Source organism: Cryptotermes secundus, unplaced genomic scaffold (assembly GCF_002891405.2).
Source record: "Cryptotermes secundus unplaced genomic scaffold, Csec_1.0 scaffold826, whole genome shotgun sequence".
Taxonomy (NCBI): domain Eukaryota; kingdom Metazoa; phylum Arthropoda; class Insecta; order Blattodea; family Kalotermitidae; genus Cryptotermes; species Cryptotermes secundus.
Window position 1 is genome coordinate 26,925 of NW_019743162.1, and position 20,619 is coordinate 47,543.

The 20,619-nt window shown below is 38.6% G+C and overlaps 1 protein-coding gene across 1 annotated transcript in view; it reads left to right on the top strand.

Annotated features, from left to right (window-relative positions):
- Positions 1-20,619, top strand: part of LOC111873955 — a 35,085-nt gene that overhangs the window by 9,555 nt on the left and 4,911 nt on the right. The window contains exons 3-7 of the mRNA XM_023869070.2: positions 3,368-3,436; positions 3,546-3,664; positions 8,732-8,951; positions 17,720-17,851; positions 20,064-20,234. Coding sequence (XP_023724838.1) covers positions 3,368-3,436; positions 3,546-3,664; positions 8,732-8,951; positions 17,720-17,851; positions 20,064-20,234 — 711 coding nt within the window. The remainder of the gene's footprint in view (positions 1-3,367; positions 3,437-3,545; positions 3,665-8,731; positions 8,952-17,719; positions 17,852-20,063; positions 20,235-20,619) is intronic.

Below are 20,619 nucleotides of genomic sequence, written 5' to 3' on the forward strand. Positions count from 1 at the left end.
ACTATTGATATCCACCTCAGTGTCTTAAGTTTTCCAAAGCTGCGAACCTATTTGAGGTTTCAACACAATACTACTGTTTACCCTCTACTTCAATTAATTTCTTAAGATTGAACCTCTCCATATGAACTCCATGCTTTGTTAGTTTGCTCACTACCAATCTCTCCATGACTTCTGCCACCACCAAACAGTGGTCAGTATCAAAATCTGTTGCCCTAAATGAGCAGACATCAAGTGTACTTGAATGCCATCGCCTGTTTATCAAAATATGGTCAATTTGGTTCTTTCCATCAGGAGATGTCCAAGTAAATTTATGAATGTTACAATGTTTTACTTTTGACAGTAAGATTTTTTATGTGGCAAAATTTACTACTCTAACTCCATTATCATTACTGATTTCATGGAAAAGTTCATTCCGAACTGTTGGTTTGAAAATGTCTTCCTTACCTACTTTGGCATTTAAATCTAACAAAATTTGCATATGGTGTTCTGGGAATTTATCGAACACATGTTCTAGTTCTTTGTAGAACCTGTCCTTCATGTCATCAGTTTTATCTTCTGTTGGTGCATGAACATTCAGAATGATATCACACCAGCGACCTCTTAGTATTATATATGACATCCTATCACTAACAGACTCTACCCTCTTAACTGCTGATATGATTCTCTTGTGTATGAGAAAGCCTAAATGTAATTCATGATTATCATTCCCCTTTCCATAGAAAGATTTATATTTGTCTGCTGGTTCAGTGCCACCTCCACCCCATCTGACCCCCTGTACTCCCATTAAATCTAATTTACGAGGGTTGGAACTTTAATAGTGGCAACTATTTATTTACAACTGCTACAAAGCAGATGCATGTTTCAAAGTTTTACTGTCCTTTAATGTAGTCACCAGCACTGTGTACAACCCATTGCCAGTGACGTGGAAGTCGTAGGATACCTTTAGCAGTGTCTGTTATGTTGATAGTTCGAATGGAGCAGTCTACTGCCTGAAGAATCTCTGGAACAGTTCTGAAGCATGATGTGGGAAGGGAGAGTCCATTTGCTCTGAGGTAATGTAAGTATGTAACTAACGTGTGGTATAAGTGACATTATTTGGTTCCATTGCATGGTGTATCTACAGCAGTGTTGCCACTATTAAAGTTCCAACCCTCGTATATTTTGAAATTTCTTTTGAACCTGCCTTATACATACTTCAAACATTCCAAGTACCAAATCTCTTATCCATTTTCTTTTACTTAGGTCATTTATCCAAAGAATCCATCCAGGTCCGGGGTTTCTTGTGATCTTTTGTAACAAGCTTTTTTATGGTGAATTGTTAGTCCCACCCCCAAGCTGGAGGACCACCCCTTGTTTTCTGTCTGTAACTGCTTATTCAATATATTCGCGGCTACCCTCCATATCTGAAGGACATCTCCTACATCCACAACCTGAGGATGTGCCATGCCGTGGTGACAAGGAACCCACCTAACATGGTCATTGGCACAACTATATATCGTAATTACATCATATATACATGGTATGAATTCTGAACTGCTGAAACAAGGACATGGCTCACCTTCATTTGTCACATAATGAGCTTGTCATTACTAATAATGCAAGGAAGTGGGGTGAAGTCCAGTTTGTGTAAATTTAACTGTTCGTGTAGTAGAAAGCTTCTGTTTCCTAAATTTTTGTATATTTCATGATCATCTGTTCTATGGAATTTTATTACAAAAAATGGAAGTATGGTAAAGACAGTTTTAAAAAAAGAGCCTTAGGTAGTGTCTCTTTATTGCTGAAATGTTTATTCCTCAGCAGGTTGTCTCAGTCTCTAACTATATGCATGTACGAGGGGGGACCCAAAAATAACCGGAATTTATTTTTGTTATTTTTTATTTTTGCATTTTTATTGAACTGTATATTAGTCCCCTTTAAAGTATTGTCCATGTGTATTAATGCACTTGTCCCAACGCTTTTGCCACTGCTCAAAACAGTGCTGGAATTCTTGAGGCTGGATACTGTTCAAAGCCTTTAGTGTGTTTTCTTTGACTTCATCCACATCACGGAATTGCTTTCCTTTCAGACTTCTCTTCATCCGTGGAAACAAAAAAAAGTCCGACGGAGCCAGGTCGCGTGAGTAAGGTGGATGAGGCACAATCACCATGTTGTTGCTTGTCAAAAACTGTCGGACCGTCAAAGCTGTGTGGGCTGGAGCATTGTCGTGGTGAAGCAACCAGTTCCCATTTCTCCACATTTCGGACCGTTTTCGTCGCACACTCTCTCGTAATCTTCGTAACACATCCAGGTAAAAATGTTGGTTCACTGTTTGTCCTGGCGGAACGAACTCTTTGTGGACAATGCCATTCACATCAAAAAAACAAATCAACATTGTTTTCACATTGGATCGCACTTGACGCGCTTTCTTCGGTCGTGGTGAAGTTGGAGTTTTCCACTGGCTTGATGATTGCTTTGATTCTGGATCGTACCCATAGCACCAAGACTCATCGCCAGTCACAATTCTTTTAAGAAATTCTGGATCATTCTGCACTTCACTCTTCAAGTCGCGGCAAACATTCACGCGGTTTTCTCTTTGGTCATCTCCGAGCAAGCGAGGAACAAATTTTGCAGACACCCGTCTCATGTGCAAACCTTCGGTTAAAATTCGCTGGACCGTGCTCCATGAGATGTTCGTTTCCTCAGAAAGTTGGTCAATGGTCTTTCGACGATCTTCATCAATTGCACATTTGATTTTGGCAATGTTTTCGTCATATCTTCCTGTCGAAGGACGCCCAGGGCGTGGCATGTCTTCTGTTGACATGTTGCCAGATTTGAAATGGGAAAACCACTTGTAGACCTGTGATTTCCCCAAAACATCATCATTAAAGGCTTGCCGAAGCATCCCAACAGTCTCGGCTGCAGTTTTCCCTAACAGAAAGCAAAATTTCACGCACACTCTTTGTTCCTTCTGGTCGGCCATCTCACTAATCGCCAAAGGGTTGAAACAGGAACGCACACAACAGAGCACCACAGACAAACCACTTAACTCAGACTGACGCCAGCTCACTAACAGTCGCGGGAGACCCCCAGCTAACACCACCTAGCAGCACAACTTGTAACTACGAAGCCAGCGTGCGCAACAGGTCGGTTCCGGTTATTTTTGGGTCCCCCTTCATATTACTTGAACATTCATTATAAGTACTGAACTTCCAAAATAAAATGACCATGTTCCTGTCTGTTGTAGAAATAAGGAGTCTTGACTGTAACCTCTGTTTCTACCACATATATGTTTCATTGAATAAATGTTTGTTTTTCATACCAGACTCTGAAATTACCTACCATTAAATCTGATTCCTAGCATTGTGGTCTCATTTTCAATTTGTTGTAGTTCTCCTCATTATATGGACTGGGGTTTGAAGTGGTGCCTACCTCCCCCACATCTCTGTTCGACATTCCTGTAAGTATGAGTTATAGCCAGGAGAATTTCAGTCAAAGTGTATGATATAAACTGTAAACTATAAAATTCTAAATAGTGCACTGAAGATATTTTATTTACTTATGTACAGGAATTTGGAAATTTGATTCAGCAGTTGGGAAAACTGGCAACAGAACCAGGCCTTGACAGCCAGAATTATGCATGCAAGGGATGTGGTCATCCTGTAGGAATGAATTTTGGCAAAGCAAGGTAATAAATTTGATTCAGTTTGCATTTTCAGTTACAAATTACAGTGAAACCTCACTAATTGAGAATTTGCCATAATTTGGACAGATAGCTGGGAACTAAAGCACTAATGGGACTGAAAGAACACAACATAAAAAAGTGCAATTTACAACTAGGCCACCAGCTGGAGTAAAATTAAAAGAATAATGCATGAAACAAATTCATTATCAGTGAAGAACTGGAATTTGATCTTGAAGGGATAGAAGAAGAAGAATTTGAGATTACATTTTTACATTTTATGACAAATTTATTTTAAGATATGCAGTCCTAAGTTACAAAGAAAAATTTCACTGTTTAAAAAGAGCTGCAAAATCCATATTATAATTTCCTAAACACATATTCAGTAGCATTTCTATAGTTTGGACTTTCACTGATTTGGACAAGGATTTGCTCAAAATTAGTTTGAATTAGTGAGGTTTTGATCTGTTTTGCATAACTCAAGTTGTATGTGTTTAAGATCTTTATTGTATGCATCACGTTGTGTATCAGTATGTGGTATAACTGTGACATTAAACATCAATCCTAACAGAATCAAAACAGGGGCAACTGCAATATTCAGTAGTGAAAAATCCACATAAAACACAACATAAGTAAAGAAATCAAATTTGTAGTAAATAAGAGAGTAGTACAACACATTAATAGAAGACGCTAAAAATACCCACTCCCATTGCAGAATAATTTCACTACAGAAAGAAATAGAAATAATCTATAGAACTTGTAACATCACTTGCACTTTAGTAATCACCCACATAATGTGTTAATGCCTATACCATACTGTATGATTATACCTCACTCACAGTCGCACTATATTAGCACACCATTAATCTATTTTCAGATATGTAACAGACTAAAAACAACACCAATTTCCAAGATAAAAAACTACCCTCTACTCTATGACAGATCACTGTGGGCATTCACTTCACATAAACAATGATTCCAGCATACATTAATTAATAATGTCGCGTATTGGGCATATATCGCGACAAATAACTTCACGCCGTATTTGATGTAGCAAATTTTATTTCACATTCGCACTTACAATCACCCAAATTACAGATTTACGATTACTGCTATCTGCAGTATCACAAATAGTACACTCCAAATGCCAGAATACAACTGACTAGTTGCTGGCTAACTCGGAACTAACTCGGCGGTAGCTCGAGGACTAACTGTGAATAGCCTTCGCTGCTCCTCATGTAGCCTCGATCGGACAATACAGAAAACGGCCACGTAATAAGCACCCTTGTTGCCTGGCGCTGTGTTGCTAGCAACGCTAGCGGTAGTAACCGCTGTTACTACCGTCGTCTCTCGCAATCCTGTATACCCGCGCTGCCTAGCAACCCGCGGTACCCTAGGTGACGTCATCGCTGTTGACTCGCGTTGCATAGCGACCAGGATGCTAGGACTCGGCTAACTTCGGCTCACTTCAGCTTCGCTCGGCGCATCACGGATGGCGGGGGGGGGCATCATCCATAGCTCAACATGTCACAATAATTAACAATAACATTTTAACATTTTGATAGAGATTTGAATAACAATGTTTAAACATTTTAACTCTAAGACTAATATTACAACATAAATTTAGTAAGATGAATTGTGAATGAAATATACACCCATATCTATATGCATATATCCATGCAATTACTAATATGGATTCATTTTAGAACACAATCCAGTAACAAGAGATGTATCATGAAAACTGCCTGATGATGACCAGCTAGATTGAACATGTAGCAGAAACAGAATAATAAACAACTGTTAATACAGTAATATTGGTTTATTTAGTTGGAATTTGTTGTGTTGACAGCCATATAATAATACCATATGTGTTTAACATATTTTATAACATTCATGTTATGTGTTCATGTAGGTGAAAATTGGGTACTGTGAAAGGAAAGCACTCCTGCCATCTAAAGGCCTTGACAAGCTGATGTTAGAGAACAGCTCAAGTTATATTGTGTATACTCTAAGCTGTGTTAGTGAGAAGTGCTTTGTAGTGTGTTAAATTATACAGTAATCTTAGTCTAGCAGACCAAATAATTCAAATATAAATACAGGGAGATCATCTGAGAACCTGCTGTAACTCGTTCAGCTGGTCTGGCAGGAGGGACGCATGCTTCTGACATCAACTTTATCATAAACCTTTTGACTCACAGTGCAATCAGCAAGCCCATAAGTCAACATATTCGACGCTGATCACATCAGATACTGCACAGTGGTCCATATTGTTACACATTTCTGGCGCCTCCATAACACATTCACATTGACATGTTGAAGTCCCTTTTCAGAAATTAAGGATACTGAAACTTGAAATGTATGCAGAATCTTTTCCTCCTTTTTCACATGACTGTCTCCATGAGCACTAAGTATATGTTGCTGTCTCATCACCAAAATGCAGGGCAAAATCGTGACATAACGATATGAAACAGATGTTGTGAAAATTTGGCAAAGTTCTGATATTTTTCAATTCAATTCAATATTTGGGAACGACGATAACAAATCAAAACCTGATTGAGAAGGAAATTAGGAGGAGATTCTCGTCTGCGGTCCAAAAACATAAAAATTAGAATATACAAAACTATAATTTTGCCCGTGGTTCTGTATGGGTGTGAAACTTGGTCTCTGACATTAAGGAAGGAACATAGACTGAGGGTGTTTGAGAACAGGGTGTTGAGGAGAATATTTGGACTGAAGAGGGATGAAGTGACAGGAGGTTGGAGAAAGCTGCATAATGAGGAGCTTCATAACTTGTACTCTTCCCCAAGTATACACACAAACACACACATACAGTGTGATTGATGTAAGGAGTATGTGTCTTTCTCACCAGAATGGCTAATCAGTTTTCAGTAGGCTCTCAGATAAACTCCCTATACTTGTCATAAGATTGCTTTACTGACATAAGATGCCCACAGTTAAAGTGGAGGGATCAGCATACTCGTTAGGAGGATGGAACAGACCATGTAGTGCCTAATTTAGCATGATGATGATGATGATGATGATATATTGATGCTGCTACATTTTTATGGTTATTCTTTGTTCTAGCCATATGTTTCTAATTATGTTTTCTGTTTATAAAAGTTTCAGAAAAACATAATACTAAAGAACCGGCATTACTTCAAGCTTGATAATGAACGCTCAAAATCCCATATTAATATTAGTAGTATGATGATGGTGATTGTGGAGCAGTTGGTGGCATGAAGATTGGCAGTGGAAACCATAGTACTTGGAGAAAACCTGCCCCAGTGCCACATTGTCCACCACAAATCCCACATAACCTGACCCGGGCTCAAACCCAGCTCACCACGGCAGGAAGGTGGTGACTAACTGCCCTGAGCTATAGCATGGACATTTGTTGAATAATACACATAACTTTAAAGTGTGGGACTATATAGGTATAGATAGGTATGTGATAGGGCCTATGCAGGATGGCTGACTCTTTGGTCAAATATGACCAAAGGAATTAATCGTGATCCTTATATTGAACCTAGCTGACTTGTTATGAATACTACAAATCAGAATTTTCATTCTGTCTATCAGATTCTCCATTATGTTCCTTGATTGATATTTGAAAATGTATTTCCTCTGTTTTATTACAGCTCATAATATTTTCCTTTCATTTTATCTTCAGTTAAATTAAGAGCTCAGACACTGTTTTCATCCAGAGGATGGATGGTGCTATTTTAAAGTCACAGCAGGCCAGTGAGCCTCTTAAAAAATTTTAGAGTTAAGAAATTAACAAGCCATACATTATTTGCTCTGTATGAACACATTTTTTAAAACTGGTTGCAGCAGTAATGACCAGGTTTGTTTAACAGGCCTGTCTGGATGGGTACTTCACCTCCCTCCTTGTTTTTAATCTGAAGATGGTGGCAGACCTAGCCTGTGGAATACAAACAACCTCTACTCTAAACAGGGGATAGTGTCCAGGAAACATCCTTATGTCATTATATCATATCATATTATCTCAGACATTTAGAATCAGATAATCATTTTATTTTAGACATTTTGTTGTTACATTATTAAATCAGCAACTCCCCCTGTAACACTGTATTGATTAGCACTGCCCACATAAATTGCATGTGTCATGATGAGAGGTTACTATAAGAGCCGTGTCAAGTACTTTATACACTTCAGCCAATTCACTAGTTGTCTTCTTTGTGAATTATTTATGAGAGAATTTAAAAGTTTGAATTTTATTGTGGGAACCTTTTTTTTATAATGTTGGACAGATTTTCTTAATGAACTCTGCCTTATAATTTTAGACCTTCAGTTCTTTGTCATGTGATTTATATGTACTCCCATCAAGTTAGTACTACTGTTTGTTTTTCTCTTTTATACTATATTGGTAAGGAGTTGACCTTCATGGCTCAGTCTTTATTTTCTGAAGGGTTTTTAACTTAAAGATCATTCTGTTTAACATCCACTTACGAGAAGTCCAGTTGTTGTTTGGTTTTATATTCTGTTGAGAAAACACTGTTTGATTTGTTCTTCCCAAAAGATTTTTTACACCTTTTTTCCTATTAAACACAGTATTCAGGAAATACAGGATGTAACAGACATATAAGAAGACTTTGTATGTGTTGTATTCCATGTAGATTTTTTGTTCATTACATTTGAAATGGAAATGTTAAAAATGACTCACATTAAGAAATTGTGCAGTCAGTAAGCACCTGTTATGGGAAGTGTTCACATCAGAAATTCAGTATACCAAAAGGTATTGCATCCCTCTATTTTTTTATACATGAGTACTGGCATCTTCCTTTCTAGGAACCAGCACTGTGTGCATCTGCATACATTCACATACAAGTGTAATAAAAATTACTTGAGGAACACACCCTACCTCAATTTGTCATCTCACAGCCCATTTAGATCATTATGTCAACAAACTTAGTATTCTGTTACTAAGAAAGTACAAGACCAGTACTGAAGAATGAAAATAGAAGAAATAAACTTTATATTTAAAGTAATGCCAGTATAAGAAGAAAACAAATATCTTTCTAGTGATATTGCATTGTGAATTGGATATTGCAGAGTTTGCTCATTTAGTGGTGGATATTTCTGTACTGAATGCCATGTTGGGCAAGAGTGGCTTATACCAGCTCGTGCTATTCACAACTGGGATTTCCGTCGCTTCCCTGTTTCCCGTCGCTCAGCTGCATTCCTTGAAGAGATCCAGCATCATCCCCTTCTGGATCTTAAGAGTTTAAATCCTCGACTGTATCTTGCTGTAGATGACATGACCCAACTTCAGGTAAATAGTACTTAATCTAAGGTACTGTGATGATGTGATTAGATTTATAAATCATGTCTCTCACTCGTGTTTATTTAGTATTCTTATATGACAGCACAGATAACATAACATTTAGTCATTTTTTCCATGGACTTCATATGATGAATAGCATAACTTGTTGTTTGTCATTAAATGATTATTTCTGTTTTTACTGTTTAACATAAGTGTTACATTTAATCTCTCCTCTATAAACCCCCATAATATTTGTTGCCATTATAATCATTACCCAGACTAGTTATTAGGTTAAGAATAGTCAGAAATGACAATGAGAATACTGAATAGTATTCAGACTGAGCATCATTGGTGCTGAGATAAGCCCATTAGATATGAAAGCGCTTGTCATTAATGTTCCTAAATAGAATATAAACTGTACACTTTAACATGTTTGGCTTTATTTTAGTTATCTTAAATGGCAGGCTTTAAATATAGTATTCAAAATCTGCTCTAATTATACTCATTCAATCAGTTAATTCATCCGTAGCGCAACACGTCACAGTATTATCAGTGGTTAAAGCACAAATATTGCTCGTCTGCTTTTGGTTAATTTTTGTTTAGTATGCACCCTTGGTTATTAAATAACCTTTTCTTCTGCATAAATATTGTAAGCCTAGGAATAGCCATACTGATGGGAGAAAGGGTTAAGAAATATTAAATGAAATATTCTTAATGTTAGTTAACTGAAAACTACATACATTCTCCATATTGGACAAACAATATCTGTGTTTGAATCATAACATACAGTAAGTACATGCTTTATACATTCCAGAAGTTAAAGTACAAGTTTTAAGGAGATATTCATTTGTTGTTATGAATTGTTTTATGTTATGCATAGTAAAATGCACACGGGGATGTTCTGTTTTTCTGGCCATACATTTCACTTCAAGAATTGATGGATGGATTTTGATGAAATTATATAAGACTAGTATGCCACTGGAGGCCACTCCAAGCTTATAGCTCTTTAATTTCCTGTAAATAGCAATAACAGTATTGAAGACACACAGACTTGTGAGGTGGGAGCACTTTCAAAGTGAAGTATCTACAGTACCCATAGTATAGTAATGTGTACTGATATTGTCACTTACGCTCTTGAGGTCACTGTATACTCGTTACTTCACAGTGCCACTGATCACTCATTGTACTCGCTTCTTCTTATACCTTCTCTGCACTATGCTAAACTGAACTCAAAATGTACTGACTACTTCAATTCACTAACTTCTCGAAGAGTTATGTCTTCTGGGATATAATGCTGTGTAGTCTATTGAAAGTCAACCTACATCTTGGAGGAACATGTCTCCTTTGAAATGTCAGTTGACTTTCAGTGGACTACATGGCGTTATATCCTAGAAGAGGGAAATTTTCATAACCACTGTTGTGAGAACCTTATATTCTTTATCACAAACTTTTTGCATGCTTCTGCCCTGTACTAAACTTGGCTCTTGTAAGAATTTTACAGCTGCTGTTAGAGATATATCAGACTGCAGGAAATATCTCAGAAGTGGCTGGATGACTTCAGCCATTGGTGCCAGCTTAGTGTTATCTGGAATAATCTAGACAGTACAAGAGGCGAACACAGGCCAGGCCACGCAGTCCCTCACCACATTTGATTCTTGCAACAACAGTAACCTTTAGAAACCATAGTAATGAATTTTCAAGATTTAAAAACTGTACACAGAGTATTGAAGCTATTCAGAACTGCAAGGAGCATTGAGAATGCAAAGGCACAAAGAACAGATTACACCTTTCCAGTTGGGTTGAGAATAAAGCTGTTGGAGTTAGAAGGGACATAAATTTAATTTGATTCCCCTCAGTTACCTGTGTCAATTGATGCAGCAAACAGAGGATATTAATATGAACTTTTCATGCCTGTAGTTCTGAAAGAAAATACCATACACTGAATACAATCAGACCTCTCTACCATATTGAGTGCCATTATAGTGTCCCAAAGCTTTAAGGGAGTGAGGGGTAGGTTTGGTGATCCAACAGACCTATCATGTAACACAAATTCCTCAATGTACAGCATACTGCACAATGTACTGGGAGGTTTTCTGGTAACTTGATTAGTTCATGGCTCTGCGCTTCACGGCAGTTGGTGCGCCTCCTGCTCTGAAATGTATACAAATTTTGCTGATGAATCAGCCAGTAACATTCAGAATGAAGGGAAGTAATTAACTTGTAGACCGCCTGATGGTATTATATTTCACAGCAAGCAGTACGGTTTAAGTGTGAGAGTTTGTTTATGATTTGTCAACAGTGGGCAGCAGTTATCAGCTCCATTAGCCATCTGTTCTCAGTTACAGTTAGTGAGTCTCATGGTGCAATATACTTTAGAGCAACGTGTATATCTGTATGATACCTATGTGAAATATGGATCTGCTGGAAAGTGTTGGCAAAAATTTCTACATAGATTTCATGATGAAAGAGTTCCCAGCAGACAAACAATTCATAGTTTAGTGAATAAACTTAGAACAATGGGACTCTTAATAGACAGAAACAAAAACAGAAGTGCTTACTGAGGAGAATTAGATGAGATAGGGGCCAGACTTGAACATACATCTAGAAAATCACTTAAACATCTAGTCAAAGACTAGTGCAAAAATAGCAACACAATTCCTGAAGTCATTTAGTGAAAGTTGGTGTATGGTGTGCTGTAAGTGCAAGACGGATTGTTGTACCTGCATTTTTAATGTAACATTTAACTGCAAGAAATGTGTACATGTAGAGAGGACAGCATTTTCAACACCACCTATGATCTGTGAATTGTAACTACTTCATTTCAAATGTTATTGCCCATCAGGCATGCTAATTCATTGGCAAAATTTGCATGAGCCTTGCAGCAAGTAGCGCAGTGGTCACAATGAAATGCAGAGCCATGAACTTGTCTAGTCACTAAAATACCTCTTTGTATAATGAGCCTTGTTTCACCATGTGACATTCTCAACATAAGTTTGAAACAAACATAATAACTTCAGCCACTGATCTGATTACAATCATATTAGACTGATGTGAATTATATACAAAGTTTATAAAAAAAACCTTCAGAATATTGTTGTTTCATAGCACCTCAATATTTAGGTAAATCCAGCTCCAGTTGAAAGAAAGGAGAAGTTTAATGGCAGAACAGGAAGTGCATTCCATGTACAAAAGAAATGCACAGCCCATATTTATACCCACATTTCAGAAAAATATTTTCACATGATAAAGTAATGACAGATGGGTCTTGGATCGATGACCAGATTTATTGTACTCTGATATAGCATATAACTACATTTCACAGTTCACTGTTACACACACACAGTAGTGTCCGCAGTCACATATTCACTAGTGTTGCTTGGTAGTGGCTTCCATCTGCAGGTGTTCCCCTTTTTCCATGTTCCTGAAGTATCCATGGCCTCAGCTGCTAGCTTCTAACAGCAACAGCTCACAACAGTTGAACCCCAGCAGTCCTCTAACTAACTGGAACTCAAGTCAGAGACAAAGTTATGTTATGACTGATGGTCAGTAGGCCAGTCTGTCTTGGTGTAAAGATAGAAGCAGTATGTTCCTCCAAAGGATCAGTAAAGTTCTACCAGACTCTAGAGATTAATACTGTCACAAGAGTGACTGTGGATGGGGTTTGGATTTACTACGCTCTTACAGATTGTAACTACAAGTAACTATAGTGATTTTGCTAATTCACACACTCAGCAGTTAACTACAGCACATACTGAGTCTTCTCAGTCTGCTTTGTCTTCACCAGTTGTTGTCTAGTAACAGCTTCCAAACTGTAGATCCTAAAACTTCTAAGTTCACGTCCTTCTGGCCAGTGACTGCCTCACAACTAATTCATTGCTCCAATTGTCCTGTTTATAACATCTCTGCATGGACCACATAGAGAACATCATTCATGTGTTATTGTCTATGGCCATTACCTAGCAGTGACCGTCATTTACAGTCATTTCATAGCAATGGGTCTACATGCTACAGTATCCTATAAGATACTCCTAAGATGTAGCACTGCTTGAACAGCACCCCAGTTGCTCTTGCCAGACTTCCCATGACAGGCAGCATAATGACCATATCTAATAAGATGAACAATACTGAATTCAGCCTTACTGTCTGTGGAAACAGCTCAAAATTTCTGAATGACACAGTTACAGAAAGGGACTATAATGTAGTTATGCATTTTCCATGTACATGGTCTGGATTTCTGCAAGCAGTAATACCCTAGGCAGACAGTGAAAGTAGGTATGCCACCCATATTATCTGAAACAGATGTTCTTTGAATTGTGAAATGTATATCAGACATAGTTGATCTGTTGCATTCTAACTGTGTGTGACTTCTTTGACCAGTTGGTGTGGCTCATGGAAAAATATAGCATGATCCCCGTTGCACGAATGGATTAACCTTTAAAGTACGGACTTTTAAATTGTTGAGAGCCTGCTGCAGCCGGAATTTAAATGACCCTAATTCTTTAACCCGTTGGCGTGGTTTGACGTGTATGTTTTGTCAGGTATTTAAATCGTCTGGGGGGGTTCGACGTGTATGTTTCGTCCAGCTGCACACCTATGTTATAACGCCCATAATAATTGATGGTTTTGCTGTAGATTGTTAGATTCTTCGCTGGCCTGTTGTCACAAGAACGGTTTATAATCAGACACGAGTTTAAGAGCGCTAAGTCATCGTTACATATGCCTGTCTTGCAGCAAAGTTCCTGTGGCTCTTGCGAGCAGTTTATTGGTTCTACGTTTATGAATGCCGTGTTTTCTTTCCTATGAAATTATAAACAGTAGAGACGTGATATGTGCTTTGTTTATAATATCATATTGCCCTGAGCTGGCCACACTAACACACTCAATTGGAATTCTTAGAACAGGGATATCCAAATATTTATTCTTGCAAGATCGATTGATTTCGCACAGTACAAAGGCCCAGTTCTTAGAAAAACGCCACAATTTAAGGCAGAACACTGTGGTCACCCCCTGAGACGATACGGATGTGTGTGGGGGAGGGAAAAGAACTCATTCCTTCATGTATTATCGCTCCAGTTGACGCCATTTTATCGTACTGACCTTGGTGGTCGTTTCGAGGGATGACCATAAATATTTTTTTTGAGCCAGCTATGCTCTGCTTTCGTTCGCTATATACCAGCCAGTTCTTAGAATTAGTTGATGAATTCTGTGGTCACCCCTACGACATCTGGGGCAGCCAAAATGGTTGGAATCTGAAACGCAGAAGCACCAACCCCTTGTTATGATAACACAAAGGTTGAATTTACTGCAACTAATCTGGCAACCTATTCGACTCACGGAGAGACATTTCCTCTTTTATTCCCCCCACGGGGAAGAAGGCTAGGCTGCACAGAAGTGTGGTTAAAAAAAAAGAGCCAAAGAAAATATACGCAGTACTGGTTTGGTGAATGTGAGCCAACGCTGTGTTTAGACTAATGCTTCAAGGCGTCACCTGCTTGCATTGCCGAGATACCGGGTGCTCATATTATAAGGCAAGGTTATAAAACCATCTTTTAAGATCATTTTAGTGAAAGTTTCATCCTTCAAGGCGTACCATTCACTGCTCAAATACTAAACAACCTGCTTCCATGGCCGAGATACAGGGCGCCCATATTATAAGGTAAGGTTATAAAACCACCATTTAAGATCATTTTAGTGAAAGTTTCATGTTCCTATCTCATATAATTTAAGAACAATGATGAATAAATCATTTTCGAGCAAAATTTAAATGGCCGGCTGAATATATTACCGCCGGAGAGACGGCCGCGGAATTTAAATCACCGCGCAAAAGGGTTAAAATTGCAGACTTTCAGAAAAAAAAAACTACATATATTCCGTTCTATGCAATATAGAAATATGAACTAAAAACAGCCTGAAAAACAGTAACATTTTCTACATATACACAAAAGAGCAATTTTTTCTGTGGTTATTCTGTCATGAAATTCAAAGTATCATCTTTATTATATATATTATGAAATTCCAAACGACCTCCCCATAGTTATTTTTTGCAACTTCAGACATGTTGATTTTGTAAAAAATAATCACACTATATACAATAATCCTTTGTTCGGACTGTATGCGAGGATAAACTGCATCACTTCACAGTTTATGATAACTCCATTCAGTGCTCACACTCTAATGTGTGTGCGCCACTTCTCAAAGCAGTCCTTGTTGACACACAGACTAACATCACACTTTTTTAATTAAAAGAGGATGCTCCTGGTTTTCTTATTTAGCAAACACACATGACAACGTCTTTGATATCCTTTGAATGGCCAGTGTTGTGAATGTTTCACCTCTACTCGACTCAGTTGGACCCCAAATAAACCTGACCTCCCCAGAGAAACGGCACTGACCGTTATATTCACCTCATGCGACTGTACAATCGAATCTCGTACTAGGATTTTGCAGAATTTTTCTGTCTCATTTCTCCACCACGTGACTTGTGCAATAAATAGGCATTAAGAATAATCATGTCTAGAAGGTGGAAAAATTTTTTTTTATCGATTTCCATGTCCTCCGGGCAATTCCATAACTATGGTACAGTGTGGTTCAAATATGACCAGGACTAATTTTTTTTTTAACATAATTGCCAAACACTTACGTGCACATGTCAGTCTTCAACGTATTCCCCTCCGGAGTCAACACATTTTTTCCAACTTTCTGGAAGCATCCTGATACCCCCTTCAAAAAAGGCTTGTGGTTGGCAGCGTATCCACTCCAGAACAGTCTGGATGACAGTGTGGTCCACAAACTACATGCCTCGCAAGTCTGATTTGAGCCTTCTGAACAGGTATAAATCACTTGGGGCCAAATTGGGACTGTACAGCGGATGTGTCAGAAGGTTCCGTTTCAGTTTCTGGAGGGTTTCCATTATTGTTTTGGCCGTATGGGGGCGTGCATTGTCTTGAAGGAAGGCTACCTGCTTTCCACCTGTTTTCTGCTTGGATCAGAACTTTTCCTTCACGTCTGTTGCCAGGAGGTCTCAGTAATAAGCTGCATTGACTGTTCTAGCATCTGTCAGAAAGTCTACATGGATAACCCCCTGCCAGTCCCAGAAGAACGTTGCCATCACTTTTCCTGCCGAACGGCTCCTCCACGCTCTCTTAGGTTTGGGAGAACTGGTATTCTGCCACTCATGTGATGACTGCTGGGTCTCGGGAATGAAGTAGTGCACCCACGTTTCATCGGTGGTCACTGTACTTCAAAAATGCACCACCTTCTTCAAACTGCTGTAGGAGATGACTGGCAGCTTGCATGCGCACCATTTTGTTCATGTCCGTCAAAGTGCATGGTACCCACCATGCATTCACCATGTGATAATGCAGGTGGTATTTCACGATGTCTTCTACACTACCAACGCTGATGGACAGCATTGCTCCAAGTTCCTTGATAGTGATGCACCTATTCTCACGAATAAGCGCATCTGCACAATCAGTGTTTGGCTCGGTGATGGATGTTCGCGGACGACGATCATGCCGTTCATTCTCCACGTGCTCTCTGCCCTCTCTGAAGCACTTACACAACTCACGGGTTCGTGAGAGACACTCTTTCCCCATACTGTTGTTGGAGCCTGTGGTGAATTTCAGCAGACAGGACATTTTCTCCAATGAGGAATTTGATCACAATGCGTTGTTCAACGCTCCTTGGTACCTTCTGTTCGCTCATCACTCTAGGAACTCCCAGACAGGACTGAACAGGTTCTAACCCAAACAGGAGGGAGGGTGGAGGTTGTGGCTTCACTCTCTCAAGGTCGCACAGCTGCTGCGCAGTGCGGCTTGTTTACACACAAATCAGTCCTGGTCATATTTGAACCACCTTGTATATTTACCATCCTGTCAGATTTATCCACAAAGCTCATACGTGCATTGTTGTCTTCAGCGGCTTTATACCTCTACCAAGACACAAAATAAAAATGTTTTATAAATAAATAATTGATAATCAGACACTGATGTTCTGACTGATAATTCATTATTGAAACCAGTCCTTGAAAACTACCCACTTCCTTGCATGTTCAGGTAGCACTAATCTGCATACTAAGATGAATATTTACTTCTCAGTTCTTAACACAAAGCTGTGCTCTTATTTGGCTGACCCAGTCATAAACAGTCATATCTAAATGTAAATAATATTGAAACCAGTAGGTGATAAACGATTTCATTGTTCAGACCTAACAAATGAACCACTGACTTGACCTTGCATGGGTGTGTTGTGGTTTCAACCTGAATATCAAACTGTGAGCACTCCCAAAGAGAGCACGTGTGCTGCATTAGACAAATCTAACATTCGGCCACATCGGAGTGTTACTTGCTGTTAGATATATCTAACATTCGTACGTTAAAGGTTAAATATAAAATAATCTGCTGCATGAAAAGCATGTACCTAAATGCCTGTGCCATCCATGTGTTTGCTTCCAAACTTCAGAAAATTATCATATGTGGCTTTAATGTTCATTATGTGTTCGGCCAACTCTGTTACAAATCAGACATTTATATGCAGGTATTCATCAAAATAATATTTAGAAATTTGGTACATACACCAAAGAAGCATGTATCTTTGTTGCCAAGAACAGGTTCAACTTCATCAGAAAGTCAGTTGCTGTTATTCTGGAGCCAAACAGATTTTGTGAATACATTTTATAGAAAGTTGTTCATAAGGCTGCAGTACACCAAATTCACAGTTGAAGTAAGTAATTTGTGCTTTATATTTTTCACTGCTCTTCAGCAAAGATTTTGTTTCAGCTGCTCCGTATTCAGCTGAACCTGCTTCGTGCATACTTGTTCACATGCCGTGAACCAGTCATTGAAGAACTGCAGAAACGTGTTTGGCCACGAGAATACCTGTATGAACACGTACACTTGTATTCTGTTGCAGTAAGTATGAACTGTCTTTGAATAATGAATATTTGAACTCACTTTATGCAACTGATATTAAATTTAAGATAAATCTGAGGATTTGTGATGAAGTGTTTTGGAATCTGGCCTGGCAACTATTATCAGGAAAAAGTATGTTACTTACTTTGTTGGGTCCACTATATTGAGCTCATTGTGAGGAATGTATATTAACTTAATATAAAGAACACAACAAATTGGGTTTCATATTCTTACCTGATTACAGAAACAGAGCCAACAGCCAAAACATTTTTTAACCAAAAACAAGTTGCTGGAAATGCCAATTTTGTGTCAGTTTAATGTCTAACTTCCCAGTCATAGGAACTCAAGATATGTCTAAGGTCTTCACAAGTGGACCTAACCTTGGCCATATTTTGCTCAGGAGGACAAAATGTTGAAATTTGTAAAGCAGTCAGATTCTTGCCAGCTGGATTTTGTTGTGATGTTATTACACCAAAGTTCTGAGAAGTACCAGAATATCTTCTGGAGTCAGGATAGCCCAGTAGGTATAGCAACAGGCTGTGAGCTGGGCACCTGGGTTCAGTTCCAGACAGTGTCCAGACTGAATCTGGGGCTCACCCAGCCTCCTGTCTAATGGGTACTAGGGGCTCTCCCCAGCTGTGAAGCTGAACACTCGCCTCCATCTTGTGCCGAGGTCAAAAAGGGTAGAGCTATACCTCTTCTTGCCCATATGTCTTCATGGCATTGTGCTTAACTAATTAAGCACAGGGACAACTTTTTTACTCCACTAAAATGTCTTCTAAGTTTTAGTATGAGTAATGACATTCAGAAGGTCTTACTGTTCACAGTAAAAACAAACTGAAGTACTGCGGGCATGTTAGAAGTCTGAATGGTTAGACAGCAGGCCTATCCTTCCCAGTGTGATGTGTGCCTACACGGTATACTGGGTGTTCTCCAGTGTACTGGTTAAATTTCAGGGGCATGTTCTACAGGTTATTTGAAGCAAAGAATGTCCAACAAACTAGGTCGATTCAACACCATTTTCAAGTTAAATGCTAGTGGAGTGAGCTGGAACTGCTGTAAATTGACCGAGTTCCTGCTTGTATACTGTCCAGCCTAGTATCAATCTCCTGTCTTAAACCCATTAGATTTCTTTGTGTGGGGATGCACGAAATAGAGAATATATCACAGTAATAAACAAGAAGCAAGGTATCAGTTAGCAGAGGCCATAAATGAAGCCATAGCTGGTATCAGAAATGACCTGAGATGCATGCAGTGGCAGTATTCAATGGTACAACAATTGGCAGCATGCATGCAGTCCAATGGAGGGCATCTCAAACATGTGTTGAAATAACTTTGAAACTTAATTGTTGTAATCATTTAAAAATATGATATCAAAGGTAAGTTGAAAAGATGACTTTAGCCTGTTTTCTTTATTTAAAAAAATTAAAGTAGATTTATGCATTTTCCATGCTGTCTCTGTATCCCCACCCCACTGACTTCTGAATTGCTGAACCAGTCTTTATGAAATTTGGTATGTATATCATGGCACCTGAGCTTATGTGAACAGCATGCTTGATAAATCCCTTTTATTAGTCTGTGTGTCTATATGTGTATCCCCCTATCATTGCTAGGCAGCAGCTCAGTAAAAACGTTACCACAGCAATGAATACATGCAGCAATAGAAGTGTTGTTGGACACATCATTTTCTATACAGTCCGTGTCATATCAAGGAAAGTAGGTGATATGTTCTTCCCAAACTGCTTGTTTATTCGTTGCTACGCTAGGATAGCACTTACCTCGATACTGCTGTCAAATAGACATATAGTTCATTAAACATTTTTTCTTTGAATGGCCTGTAGAACATGCATCTGAAGTTGGCCAGTGTGTTGCAGAACATTCATAGCATATAACAGTGTATGTAATGCAGAAGACCATGATGTGAATCTTCACCATTGAAGTATGAGTAATAATGGGTTTAGAGGTGCTTTAACAGGATGGTTATTCATACTTCATTGTGAAATCAAATCATATATGCTAGAAGACAGAATTTAAAATCTTTTAGTAGTTTGATCAAAGAGCCCAGTGTGATTTAGATGACTAATGGTATAACAGTAATATGTGCCTAACTGCCACTACATTGTATTATTATTATTGTTATTATTATTATTGTTGTTGTTGTTGTTATGAAAAAAATTTGCTCTCTGGTGTAATGAATTTAATTACATTTCAGGACTTACTTCAGATTCCATCTGGAACACTGGCACATCTTCTTCAAAAAGTAGTTTCATTTGCAAAAGGACATGTCTTGTCTTGCTGGCTTTGCAGTCAGAAGGGTTTTATATGTGAAGTCTGCAACAATCCCAAAGTAATTTACCCATTTGACATGGAATCTACATACAGAGTAAGTAGAGATGTGTCATATTTACTTGAATGATTGGAGGGAAAATTTTGATTGTAGATAGTTAATGTTACATTAACCTCAGCCAATGAATTCTTATTTCAACTAAATCATTTTTTGTAATAACTGAAAGATCACATATTTTACTGTCAGTCTCTGAATCCGTGTAAAATTTTGTTTCCATCATTAACCTGACAATCTGCAAATACATATTGTGACGTGTTGCGCTATGGAGGACACCCCCTCCCCCCCCCCAGCCGTGACGTAACCTGGGATGTCGCCATTGCTACTCAGCAGTAAACAACTCCCGACAGCGTTGCTAGGCTGTCGGCAAACACGGCGTTAGACAACAGTGGTGCCTATTACGTAACTGTTTTCTGTGTTGTCC